At 47.5% G+C, this 13,401-nt stretch overlaps 1 protein-coding gene across 1 annotated transcript in view; it reads right to left on the reverse strand.

Moving 5' to 3' along the window:
* Nucleotides 1-7,529: 7,529 nt before the first annotated feature.
* UBR4 (ubiquitin protein ligase E3 component n-recognin 4) overlaps nucleotides 7,530-13,401 on the reverse strand; it is a 78,405-nt gene continuing 72,533 nt past the window's right edge. The window contains exons 103-106 of the mRNA XM_082493705.1: nucleotides 13,008-13,232; nucleotides 9,392-9,482; nucleotides 8,647-8,809; nucleotides 7,530-7,922 (exon numbers count right to left, since the gene is read on the reverse strand). Coding sequence (XP_082349831.1) covers nucleotides 7,858-7,922; nucleotides 8,647-8,809; nucleotides 9,392-9,482; nucleotides 13,008-13,232 — 544 coding nt within the window. The 3' untranslated portion in view covers nucleotides 7,530-7,857. The remainder of the gene's footprint in view (nucleotides 7,923-8,646; nucleotides 8,810-9,391; nucleotides 9,483-13,007; nucleotides 13,233-13,401) is intronic.

Consider the following 13,401-nt stretch of genomic DNA (forward strand, 5'->3'; position numbering starts at 1 on the left):
AAGCCATTAGGTAAGTATTTTCATTTCTTGTACTGTGGGGTTTTTAGCCTGACGCGTTTTGCATGACACAGGATGAAGAAAAGCTTCCTGGTGGGAGCTGGTGATGCGAGTACTGGATGTAGCTGGCATGGGCAGCTCTGCTCCGGGGCTGGCTTTTCATCGAGCATCCCATTCCCTGGGACGGCATTTCTTGCCTTCCCTCCTTCTCCACCAGCATGGGACAATGGCATCTGCCATATAGAGGGGATCCCATTCCCTATCACACTCTGGACTGCTCCAGCCCTCCACCTCCTATCCTGAACCCGGAGGGATGCTCGCGGCGGCTGCAAGAAAACTCGGTGTCAGCGGAGTGAGTCAATGAGCCGAAGCTTTCAGAGCGGCTCCCCCTCTTGGATTTCCCAATGTCCTGGGGTGTTTCTGAGGGAGAGGTCCTTGGGTGGAGCACCCTGACAGCTAGACACCCAGTTTTCAGTGGTTCCCAGCCCGTAATGCAGCCCGGTGGCCTATGGCTGGTAAATACCTTTCCCCTACGCCACCTGATGCAGTCACCGAGCTCGTTATATCAAAACTGCTTACAGCAGGCAAAATACGGACCGAGGGAAGAGAAATATTAATGACCAGGCACTTGGGAGATGTGCCTTTAATGTCTGATCTCATCATTTGGGAATTAGTTTGTTGTCATCAAATATTACGAATAATTAAAGGATGGCGCTGGGTTTAGAACGCACTCATATTTGTTCATTAAATAAGATTAAAAAACGGCCTGGGAGAAGCTGCAGGGATTAAACACCCGAAGAACGGCTCGTGGGGTGTCCTGACATGCAGATGCTCAGCCGCCCGGACGATGTGGCAAGCGCCAACGCCAACACAACAGATAACCACAGACACCAGCACAACAGATAAGCAGAGACACCAACGCAACGCATCACCGCAAACACCCATTTGGGTGCTGAAAATGAGATTTTATCAGCTGGGCGCACGTGCTATCTGAGGGCACAGGGTTTGGCTTTCAATGCTCTCCAGGGCTGTAATTGGCGTTCAAGCCCCAGAGGACTTCAGCCTTTGCAGGAGCATCCCCAGTCCACGTTCCCCATCCCGGGGTGAGGACGGTGCTCACCCCAGGGACACGCGCTGAGGGTTACTGAAGTCCCATTGTCACAACACTTGAGAAAGAACAAGCGCTAAGTGGGATTATTGGTAATAACAGTAATTATTGGGGTTATCATCATTACGGGAAAGATGTCTCCATCTAAACGATGGGAGCCGGACAGCCCATTAATCAGTGGGTACCCCTGGCTGCCCTGCCCTCCGCCTCCTTTCCCAAATGAAAGCATCTCTTTTATTCTTCTCCCACCTCCTCCAGCCTTCACATCGCTTCCCTGCAGCGGGGAAAGATGCAAAAGATGCCGGACCCAACATCGCTGGCAAGACCAGCCAAGACTAAACACGATGTTCTTGATATTTCTCTCTATTTTTTACAAAAGCCCAGTCTCTCTTCATATACCAAAGCTGAACTTGAACCATGAAAGGCTTAATTTTTGCAATTTCAGCTTAATATATGCCCTTCTCTCTACCATACACCTTCCCCAGCAGAGAAAGGCTGTAGGGTGGGTGTTATCCTGCTTCCCTGGTGGCATAAGACTAATGCAATAAAATATCAACATATTCCCCCTCTGGAGCAGGTCGGGGTTAATCGCAGTGGCCCCGAAAGCAGACCTGGGCTCTCTGCATCAAACCCATTTCTCCTGCGGCTCCGGGGCCTCCCTGGGCATTTGCGGGTCACTGAGGACTCGCTGGAGGGTTGCACCAGGTTTGGCTGGAGTTCGCCCACAGCTCAGGTTCGGTTATGATTCACCTAAAAGGGGTTGATGTTTTAGAAGGGAAGGGAGCAGGCTGAGTCAGGCAGAGGAGTGTCGGGGCGGTGGCACGTTTCCAGAAGGCAGCCCCGGCTTTTTTGGAGTGGGAAATCCATCGCGTGGTGCCTGATGCTCCCGAGGTGATGTAGGAAGGGGCAGGAGAGCTCTGCGGCACCCGGCTGCATAAATTAGGCAATGGGGAACGTGTCTTATCCCTCCCGGGTCCACGGCAATGGTGGGACGAAGGGAAAAATCACTGCGGGGCAGGAGAGGAGGTTTGGAGAGAGATTGTAACTCCTGCTGCAAATCCGGGACCTGTAGCGACAGAGCCTGGATGCAGGGAATAGCACTGAGCACAGGATCATCCTGCTTTAATAAAAGCTGAATAAGCACTACAAAAAGAAAGAAAACCTTTTAAGAGGCAGCGGCCAGACCTCTTTACACTCTTCAATGGGCTGAAAGCCACGTTCCCCATCCCGGTGTCTGGGGATGCTGCCTTTTGGGGGGGCGATGCCCAGGAGCCCCTAACCTGCCTCGGGTCTCAGAGTTAAAACACAACCTGAGAGCTTCCCCTCAACATAGCATTTGTACCATTTTATTTTTAATTTTAACTAAAAAGCATCTCTTCCTACCGGCACGTTCCCCTTTGGGAAGGGGAGAGGGATCTCTGCCAATCTCCGGGGTTTTGACAAGAGGGATGGAGCTGGTGGTTCCTCCCCGAGCTGAGCAGTTGATGTGAGCGAGCGGGATCAATCCTGCCAAAATCATTTAATCATTTTTTTTTTTCCCTCTTGGCAACCAGCAAGTGAGCGACTATTCCTGGAGGTTCAGGCGGTTGCGCCTGGCTTCTCCCAGCAACTTCGTGTACCAGGGGGGGTCACATCCCTAAAGTGATTTTGTACTTAATTCGCCTCAGCACCTTTTCCAGCGGTCCTTGCAAGCTGCGCAGCTTGTTTTCCTCTGTGCCCTCAATTCTGTACGTGTGAGCCAAGAAACATCCCTGATGGGGGTGACAAGGTGGCCAGGCTGTGCCCCAGCCACGTGCAGCAAACAAGCCGAGGCCAATCTGATTTTCTTACCCGGAGGCAGGCAGGGAGCAGAAACACGACCCAAGGGGGGGCTTCCAAACGAGCTCGCACAGACCACGGGACGTCTCCCGAGATGTGCTGGGAAAGCCGCTCCTCGGGCTGGCAGGGTGGCCCTTCTCTGGAGCAGCCAAAATCTCGCCTGGTTTCACTTGTGAATTCAAAGACAAGTTGGGAGCCTGGACTTAGTGCTTTTTATACTCGTTTATGTTACTTCTCTGCTCGGAGGATGTCCAATCTAGTCCTTGAGCTCGATGGGGCATAAATCTGTAAGGAATAAGCCCCAAACTGAAAACAGGGCTGGCCCGAAAGTCAAGGCTGAGACAGGGAGGGAATTTTGCAGAAGATTTGCTTTATTGTCACAGGCAGACGGCACGGGCGGTGCGACGGTGCCCACTGTTTGCATAGCGGGCGCTGCAAGGGTTGTGTTCACGGCGTGGCGAAAGCGCGGTTATTCCTGCGATGGAGGCAGAAGGGGCTGGGCTGGCACAGCCTGGTGTGATCTTCCTCCAGGAAAAGGTGCTCAATGGCCAAAATAAGCACGTGGGACTCGATACAGGTTCGTGCAGGCGAGGAACGGGGATGGTGCAGTGTCCATGCGGCAGCTGGTCATGCTGAAAGGCAGGACAGGAGAAGACAAGGCTTGCAGAGCCAGGAGCTGACGAGGGGGGGACTGATAAATCAGCTAACGGTGCTGCAGCAGCAGGGACAGTCCAGCCTTATGCTGTGCCCTTCAGATGGAGCAAACCGGAGGCCTTTCCCCGGAAATTACCCACCCGGCATGGAGAAAAGCCTCTGTGCTTCCCAGAGCCAGCGGTTCGGGTACCCTGCGAGGCATTTTGGTAAAATAAAAACATCAAACCCGGTTTCAGCAAACGTGACGCAAACTTTTCTGCCCGCATAAGCCCAAGCCCAGCCGTAGGAGCTGTTTTCATGTGGTTCAGCGGTCAGCGGTGCTTGTCTGGTGTCTCGCTTCTTTGCTGTAGGCTCCTTGAGCAACATCTCAGCATCATCTTGGCAGAAACTGGTCATGCTCTTGTATGAAAGGGTTTTTTCCTCTTTAATACCGAGGCAGCCTTTGGTACCCTGTGTGCTCACATATAGTAAGGCTTCCCAAAAACTTTGGAGAAAGGGAAAAAGAGACTTCTTGCTCTGCTCCAAGTTTCTGCATTGGAGACTGCAGCCCCAAGATGTACCCACGTAATTGTCAAGGCTCCACCGTGGTCTTGCTGAACGCACATGATCCACATGTCCTTCCCCTGCCTGAAAAAAAAAGCCGTGCGGACGTGTGTCCAGGGAGATAAATCGCTTTTCCTGCATCAGAAAAAGTCCAGGGAATCTTTTATGGCATCGAAATGTTGCAGCTCACAGTGTGTTTATGCTCAGCAGCTCTAATCCACCGCTTGTTTGAAAATACTTCCAGGCAATTGCAGTTAGAGGCAAAACACAGGAGAGACACTTAGATGGAAGAGTCGGTAGCGGGGCAGAGAGGAGCAGGAGGAAGGCTTCCCATCCTGGCGGGACAGCTGTCGGAAAGAGCACCCGGCCATGCAAACCTTCCAGAAGGGCATCTGCCTGGCTTGGAAAAGGGAATCACGAAGGGAGGAGGCAGCAGGACACAGGAAACCATCATGAAATACAAGGGGGAAGGTCAAGGGCTTCCCATCTTTGCTGAACAAACCCTGGGAGCTTTTACCTGGTTTCGTTCGGGTACCACCTGCCTGATGGATTTGTGGGATCGCAGAAGCAGCAAAATTATTCAGGCTCACAGGGGCCTTCTTACCTGCAGCCGGCGCAAGAGCCCGGCACGTCCCTGCCGATGCCCGGGGCAGGGCTGAGTGCTTTGTTCTCCCTGGGAGGCGTCTTTCCCAAGATTAATTAATAAACAATCACCGGAGTTTGACCCAGTGTGAACAGCCATCGCAAGGACATCACATCATCTGGGGGAAGCTCTTGCCCATGAAGTCAGGTTCAAAGCAATTCGCAGAGGTCACACTGGTTCTTGTGCATTGCAAAGGATTTTTTTTTCCCCAAAGTCTTTGGCAAATATTCCATTTTTTTTTTGGAGAGGGGGTTGACTCTCTATTGTTCAGCTAGTGGTTCAGTTCATCAGTTTTGAGTTGTTTTACCCATTTTGATGCATTTTCCCTCACTCTCGCTCCTCTCTTACTTCTAATGTAAGTAACATGCTTCCCCCAAAAGTCTCTGCTGACTTCTCTAGCCCGTGGGGGACTCTGCAGCCTGGAGAGCATCGCCTTTGTGCAGTACTGCGAATGTTTGAGGCTCTGTGTGTGGCCCGCGTCAGCTGAAACTTTCCAAAACACTTTTTTCTTTTGTTCTTGTCCCTGTCTAGGTCTTCTGGGGTTGTTATTCTTAGTTTTTAGTCCCTCCCAAGCTATTCTGCTCCGCAGAAGCACCACCACGCTGTTCCCACTTTCTTTTCAAATCTGTCTTCCCCATAAATCATGACCCTCATGTGCTCTGAGCAGAGAGGCACTTGATACACCGCCTTTCGTTTCCAAAATACATCTCCGGACCTTTGCAAAACACTCTACAGTAGCTCTGAGTAGTTTATCGCAACTCTGCTTACACTGGTAAGGACACAATTTGTGACTTCCTTTCAACATCCTACTTCCTCGCAGTTGTAGTAATATCGGTGAACAGCGATCGCGTTCTCCTCCTGGTAAGCTTAAGGATCTACTGATCCAACTGCACGGGTAGACAAAGAATTATTTTGCTGGTGTAAACTTTACCAGTTTCTGCAACAGCAGAGACTGCTTTTGCAAAATACCTGTGCCAGCAGAAACAGAGCTATACCAGGATTTGCATCAGCAAAAACTGGAGCTACACTGAAGTTACCTCGTTAGGTAAGCTGAAGAAAGGTACTGCGCAAGGTATTTGTAACAATCCTCCTTTGTGCCAGTGAGGCAACAGCTGTGAAGCAAAAGCTGAGGGACTGCCTGGCACGCTGAGGCTGTAGCTGAAGGAGAAAAGACGTGTTTTTCTGTGAAAAGACAGTAAGTAGGTAGCGAGGCAGCCTAGTATTCCTCCCCTGCTTTCCGAATCACATTAATAGCTCGTCTGGAGCTTAACCAGTCAATCTTACACAAATGACAAAGTCAAAAAGCGTTGGGGTTTCAGTCTTGCACCTGAACTCTCTGTGAGAAGCTTTAGAACCACAGTCACAAAAACCTGGTTTCTTGTTACCTGTTCACTGCTGCTTTCAGGAATCATACTGATCTGAAAGGTCATTTACTCAAAAAGGGTCTATAGTAATGCCCAAGCTACTGTGCACCAGTACTGGTAAGCGATGCTTGTGCGCCCACCCATAGGTAAATGACAGCTGCTAATTTGGAGAGAAGACTGTTAGGTTTGACTTTACAGTGCTTTTAAAACAAGGTGTGTTTTTCTCTTTTATGTGGTTAAAAGGCAGGTGAAGCGTAATATCGCTGTACTACAGAAGAATGAACGCCACACATTAGCCCCCCTCCTGTACCTTCATAAGGCAAGATGGATTTCCCCAACTGACAAAGCAGCCCACTGACATCCTTAAGTACCTTGCAAGACACTAACCCCAACTTCTTGAGGTGACTTACTATTCCGTATTCCTCCCCAGAACCAAATCCCACTGCCAGGAGTGACATAAGCACCCAGAGAGGCGAGAAGAAAAACACTGCGCCTTCACCCATTTGCTAATTGCCAAATCATAATGCGTGCTCAACACTAACAAAAGGCATCAAATAGGTTGCCGAGTTATTCAGCCTCTAAAACAATTATTTATGGGATGGGACTGTGTTAGGATTGCGGAAATTCAAGTTCAAACAGAGACGAGGAAGACAGGGAAAGCTTTATTAGATTCCAGCTTAACCACGTGTCAGCTGGCTTACAGGACAGCAGAACTGGTGGTAAAGGTAAGTTACCAGCATGCACAACTGGGTGAAGAAAGGCAAGGCTGTTTTCAAAGCAGGTACTTGGATTCAGGTCAGGGCATGCACACCAAAATGCAAGCTATCAAAAGGGCAAGTGGCCGGCTCAAGAAGTGTGCAGGGTCTATTTTCCATGCATTTTGCTAAAGCTGAAAATTTCACCAGAGAGAGAGAAAATAAATTTGACGTGAGTAGCATCTGAGAGGTAACGTCGCTGTCAGTACTACAGAACCGGAGACAACAACATGCGCGCTTGCTTTGAATACAGCCTTGGTGAGAGGAAAGTCAGGAAAGACACCGTGATATGCAACATGCCTGGGAGAGGGGTAACAAGAAGTGTCAGGGGAGATGGCTGCGGCTGGGACAGCTGCCCTCACCCAGGTGAAGAAGGGGTGGAAGGAAACGGTGTCCTTGCAGTCCACAAGTCTCTAAGGCTCGTGTCCCACAGGGGGAAACCTGCTCTGCATGTACAATCAGTAAAGACAGTGTCAGTCTGCTTCCTTGCTCACTACGAGCCTTTTGTTTCCTGTGTCTCCTTGTCCAGACTATGGGCCAGAAAGAGCAGCAGCTCTGAGCCCTGAGAGAAGGACCTCTGAAAGAAAAGATGAGAAAGAACTTGGCATTTAGGCTACTGCATGGTTAAAATACTAGTCAAACCCATCTTACCCATTTGTTCGATTTATTTAACTTCAAAGAGGTGCACACTAAAGCATTAAGATTTACTGGTTTGGATTCCTCTCTGTACAAGTTCTTTCAACCAGCTTGAATACACAGGGCTTTACAGATAGAAGCGCTGAAATACAAGATAAAACAAATCTAAATTCCAAATCACTCCAAGAAGAAAAATTGTAGAAAATAAAAAAAAAAAAAAAAAACAACCAAAAAAACTGCAGCACTCCTCAGGGAAGGGACAGACTGCACAAGGAGGAACACAAAGGGATGGAAGGCAAGCTAGTGTAGTCTCTCCCAACGCTTCTCTGTGCTGGCAGCTCAGGGGATGGAGTTCAAAAGATCCTTGAGGAAGCTGTCAGGATCACTGATTTCTGATAACAGTCCTTTAAACAAAAGAAGACAATACAGAATAATTAGATCCACAAAGCGGTTTCCCCTGCCCACATTGGGGATTTGTGCTAGGGCACGTGTAAGTTAATGACAGCTGCAATGTTATTTTAAGTATGGATGAGACGAAGATAAACTCTTGTTGGATGCATGTGCAGAAGGCACCAAAGTGCCTACATTAAATCTATATGGCACTTGCTCTTGTGCAACAGAGCTACTATAGGGATCCTGCTAGCTGGCTGCCTGGCCGCTCCATACATTGGAGTGGCCCGGAGCACAACTAACTTGTGACAGGAGTAAGAGTAGCTTCTCTGCACGTTAATTTTCAGCATCTCCCAGCTCCTGGGGATACCAAAATCCCTACGGCAGGAACTCTCGCTGCACTGAACTGCTGCTGCCTCTAGTACACTGTCACATCTGTTTATCAGCCTTCAAACCACGTATACCCAAACCCACCCTTAAGCTGTGATGTATGTTTAACAGAGCAGGGGGAGGATCTGCAGGATCAGGTGAGAGAAATTTTCCTGTCTGGGGATGCTCAAGCGTGTCTCCCAACTGTTTTTGAAATAGCTTAGGCAATAGCTGGAGTGCTGAGGTCTCCTCCTCTCGCTGCCTCGTACAAACAAGCTGCTGCCGCAGTGTCAGGAATGCTGCTGTCTCAAGCAAGCGGCAGTCACGAGTTGCATAAGACAGCCTATAAAAGGGAAAGCGCACACTTACCAGCCACATCCAAAAACTCGGAAAATGTTTCAACTGGCATGAACTCCTCCTGGAAGGTTTTCAGGGCCTTGTCTGCAGCTTCGTGTATTGGCATGTCATTGTGTCGTATGAATTCAGCAAGAGAGTAGGACCAGCCTCCCTCCGTGTTACTGGTAGGCACCTTCTAGGAGAGGGGAAAATGGGACCAAATCAGTCCAAAATATAACTATTTAGAAGAATAACTGCAAATCCCGATGCTTTTTCCCATTGCTCTTGGACTTGCATCCCCTGCCTCTTGTAAACAAGCCACATAGAAAAAGGTACTCCAGGTGTGACTTTATAATCTTCTTGTACAGAATGCAAACAAGGTCACAGCCATTTTCGCACCCTAATTATTTAACCCTCTTTGGAAGCTGCAAGTTTCTTTCTGGTGGATGCCCCTACCTCCCTTCCTTACCCAACTGGTTCCCTGGTGCAGCTCCAAATGTCCTTGCTTTAACAAACCACAAACAGAAAAAATAAGCAAAAACACGACATGAGAGGAGCGCTGCAAACTGAAGAAGTCTCTCAATCCTTCGGACACCAAACTGCAAGGCGTACAATAAGCACAGGCCACTTCTTGCAGCCTTTCTGCTCATACAAGGGGAAGTTTTATGTTTACAAGGATCTTGGAAAAAGGGGCTTCAAACTCTGCCTTCTATCTCAAATACATGTAGTTGCTCAGGTTAGAAAGCTGATAGAGATGAACTGCGGTGTTTTTTCTTACCTTGAACATGTTGTAAATGAGATCTACTAGGGCCCAGAAGAGAAGGCCAGAGCGGTATGTTGCGTATTCCTTCACCGTCTTATCTGCCAGTCTAGGAAGATAATGAAATCAATCTCTGAGTTAATCACTTTACTATGCTTCGGTAACCGATTTGATGAATAGCGCGAAAGCTGAAACAGCCAAAAAGCCTATCACTAATACGCATGGGGAATGGCTCTGAGTGAGCTTTGCTGTGGGCTCTTGGACACGAAACAAACACTGGGCATCCGCGACTTCTGCGCACCGATTCCTACAGGTAGGAAATCACTTTACCAGCTGTGCCTGCTGTAAGCTAAGCAGTTAGCCAATGAAACCTTATTTCACAGGAAGAAAACAAGCTCTGAGGGAAGCGGACTGCTAAGAGTATGTAGGAAGAAAACAGGAAGGTCGGAAAAAACAATGCGCAGCCCCCCATTTGTATTCTTATTGCTTGGAGGAGAGCCGATTCCTGAAGAAATAACTAGATCTAGGTTTCAGCCACAGTCTGTATCAATGACAGAGAACATATTTTTGCTTCTAACTCACAAAAGTGTTTCTGAAAGACTCTGAGGGAAACATCTTGCCCTTGAAGAAATAAAGGAATTCCCATTTTATATCTTCGTGGTTATTCTATCACCATGAAAGGACTTCTTTTGGAAATTCAGCATCTGGCTGAAGAAATGCTATAAAAGGTGCAGAGCTGTCCTGGGATAACAGCTCCCAAAGTTTACAGGATTAATCACAAACAGGTTCTGGCAAGGCAGAACCTCCTGCCAGCAACTCTAATGGGTCTGGAATTTTCTTGCATGTGTTTCTCAGGTACATCTGCCTCCATCACATGTCGCTTCCTGCTCACCACTTAAAAGCTTTGGGGAAAAAAAAAAAAGCCCTTTTTTATGCACCTAGAACTAGCTCAGCTGTCACTGACACAAGTCAGCAAGACAAAACAAAAGGGTATCGTCTGACCACAGGCCCAACTGCAATCTGCCACAAGTTGGGTTTTTTTTTTGGGAAAATGAACGTTTCGCTGCTCTTATTCTAAAAGGCTACACTTATGTGTCTGCCCTTAAAACAGACAGCTTGGTAGGTGGCAGCCTGCTTGGGCAGCTAGGCTTAATTATTTAAAGGAAAACCAATTAGTAAAGGTGACTAAATTTCCACGGGAAGAACAGCAACTTAGAGCGAGGCTAATTCTAGACTCCCAAATACTGCAAGACAGAGTTTCTTTTTATGTGAATGGTTTTGATCTAATTGGAGTCTGCTCCTTTAATTGAAAACTAAAAGGCCCTTGTGGGTTAAGTCTGGTAGCTACCTTCTGGAACAGCTACTTCATAGAATAGCTGCCGCATTTTCATTAACGTAAGCTGGTTCAGGCTCATCAGCTATGCATGGATTGCCGGCAGAAAGTTAGACATTAACACTTCGGGAGCCTTGCTTCTCTCATGAATATTTTAGAAAGGTCACAGTCAGGAGCAAAGGGAAAAAAAAAAAATCAAAAGGATAGTTTTCTCCCAAACTCCAGATGAAAGCTAAACTGCAAAGCGTCGATAGGATTTTTCTAGCCAGAATTCCTGGTTCAGTAATAACGAGCAGGTAATCGGGCACTTGATTCAGTCCTTCGGAATTTGTAAACTACATTTACAAAAAAAGAACAAACCCAGAACACTCCTACCCACCCCGGTAATTCAGTCTCTGGGTTTAAATACGAAATGTTTCTAAAACCCAGAAGTGCCGAGTATCCCACACTTTGGTCTTGCAGACAAACTGTGATAGCTATAGCTCCCGGCAGAGACAGAAGACTTTTTTTGGCTAGATTCTCCTCAAATCTGTCTTATGCCGACTAATCCAGCTGAGCAGCTGGATAAAACACCTGACCACAGGACTGTGCACAGGCAGTATTTGTTGCCTTCACTTAAGTGCGAGGGAATGTAGAGTATTGCCTGCATCTTCATTAATAAGATTTACAGGCCCTTTTTAGGACGAGTTGATCCTCAGCTGCTTTTAGATGCACTGTTGGTTCCTACAGTGACTTCTCTCCACCTCCCCCAGTAAAGGTAGCAGCGAGTCCTTGTGTCTCTCTAACCTTCAGTCCACACCACCCCGATGTACTCTGAATGGGGGTGCTCCCAGATAACACCCTTGTACTGCATCTAACGTGGAATGCTAATTTTAATCTTTTATATGCAGACTTATTACTGTGATGTTACAGACGCTGGCTTCCTCTGTGCCTTTGCCTATGAATTCAAGGTATTGGCGCTTATCCATAGAGCATTTCACCACCCGTCGCCCTCTTCCTGATTTTCCTTGAGAATAAATAAGCACAGACCTTGGAAATAAGAGTTGCCATATTTCTATTTCTGAGAGGTATTATCAGTGGAAGGCTTTGTGCTCTCTTCATCTGCAGGGATTAAAGAAAGCCCTTGAATAAACCTTGACATAATTCCTGAGAACTATTTCTCAGTGTTTTCCTCTGAAATTCCAGAGATTGGATGGTTTAGCTCCAAGTTTCTTGCTATGTCCATTTCAATATGCTTATATTACATACATGCTTAGAGATAAATAGGGAAAGAAACTGAACCATTTGCTGAGGGCTTTAAAAAACACCAAACATCCACAGCAAACCCACACAGGGGCTTTGCTTTACCCGTCTCTTTCGCAGGCCAAATGAAAAGCTGCGCGCCCTTGTGTTTGAGAGAACAGACCTCCACGATAATATCTCCTGTGACTGTTAAACCCCCTTTCGCAGAACTCAGGCAGGGTGGTGGAAACAGGAGACAGGAACACAGAGCAGGCTGAGCTCAAACAGCAGAAACTAGCACAGAAATCAATACAGGAGCCCCTTTAAGGGCTCTTCCACTTTTGATGCCTCTAATAGCATTGATGCATGCTGTGTTGTGTGTTACTACAATGTAATGACTTTATCAAACACATAATTAGTGTCATCAGAATAAGAATGCCCTTTAAGGCGACTTAGAATAATAATGAATTTATTCCTAATTATGACAGCTATTTAAAATCATCTTTTCAGAAACTGGAATTCCCCTTCCTTCTCTGGAAATATGTGCTTTTGTCAGGCAGGCACAGCCACTTATTCTTGTACTTCAAGTGCTTGACAGCTGCTATTGATTTTTTTCTTTTTTAAAAGCAATGGCATTTGATTTCTATTTCTATTTTTCTATTTAAGGAAGCTGGTGCACTGATCAAAAGAGCACAGAAAGCTTCTTTAGCAAGGCAAGCAGAGAGCACGCTAGCAGCTCTGAAACAGCACACAACAGAAGTTACTACAGTGTTTCACTTGAGAGGGGGAGGAAATAAGCATTTTACTTTTTTCCTTCTTTTAGCTATACTCCTAGGAAAAGCATCATTTCCACTGATCAACTGATTGATCCACTCCAAAAAACCTCCAGAATTGAACGCTCCTGCTCGTACCTCTGCAACGCTGCGTACAAAGCTACTCAGAAGGGTTAATATCTGCTATGCTAAAATATGCACACTCCTGTCCTTAACTCCCCATAAGCTGTGTGGGGCTGTGACTAGTGTGACAGTAACGTGAGTAAGCTGGCAGCTGTGGAGGAGCAGCCGTGGGGTCGTGGCTAACCTGCTGGCTCCCCCTGGTGACACCACTCGCACGTGGGAGGTGACGAGGAGCCTCTTGAGGATCTCCACTCGCATGGCTTTCCACTTCTCCGGGGGCGAGATGTGCAGCGCCAGCACAGTGTAATAATGGGGCCCGTCCACCTCGTAGGCACTCTCCACCCACTTCTCTTTGGGGTGCTCTATGAAGCTCTGGAGGTTCTTCTCCTCCCTCGAAGTCGCTCGAGTTCTGAAACACAAGAAAACCTTCAGCAGCTGTTCTGGCTCTTGCGTGTTAATTTGCTACATCTCAGGAGCTTTGAGGTACCACATTCACGCAGTCCTACGCAGGAAAAAGCAGTGCTAGCTTTGCACTGTCAGGTTTTTCCCAAATTCATCCACTGGTTGAGTATTTGCTC

This window comes from Vanellus vanellus (assembly GCF_965231255.1).
Source record: "Vanellus vanellus genome assembly, chromosome: 20".
Classification (NCBI taxonomy): Eukaryota; Metazoa; Chordata; class Aves; order Charadriiformes; family Charadriidae; genus Vanellus; species Vanellus vanellus.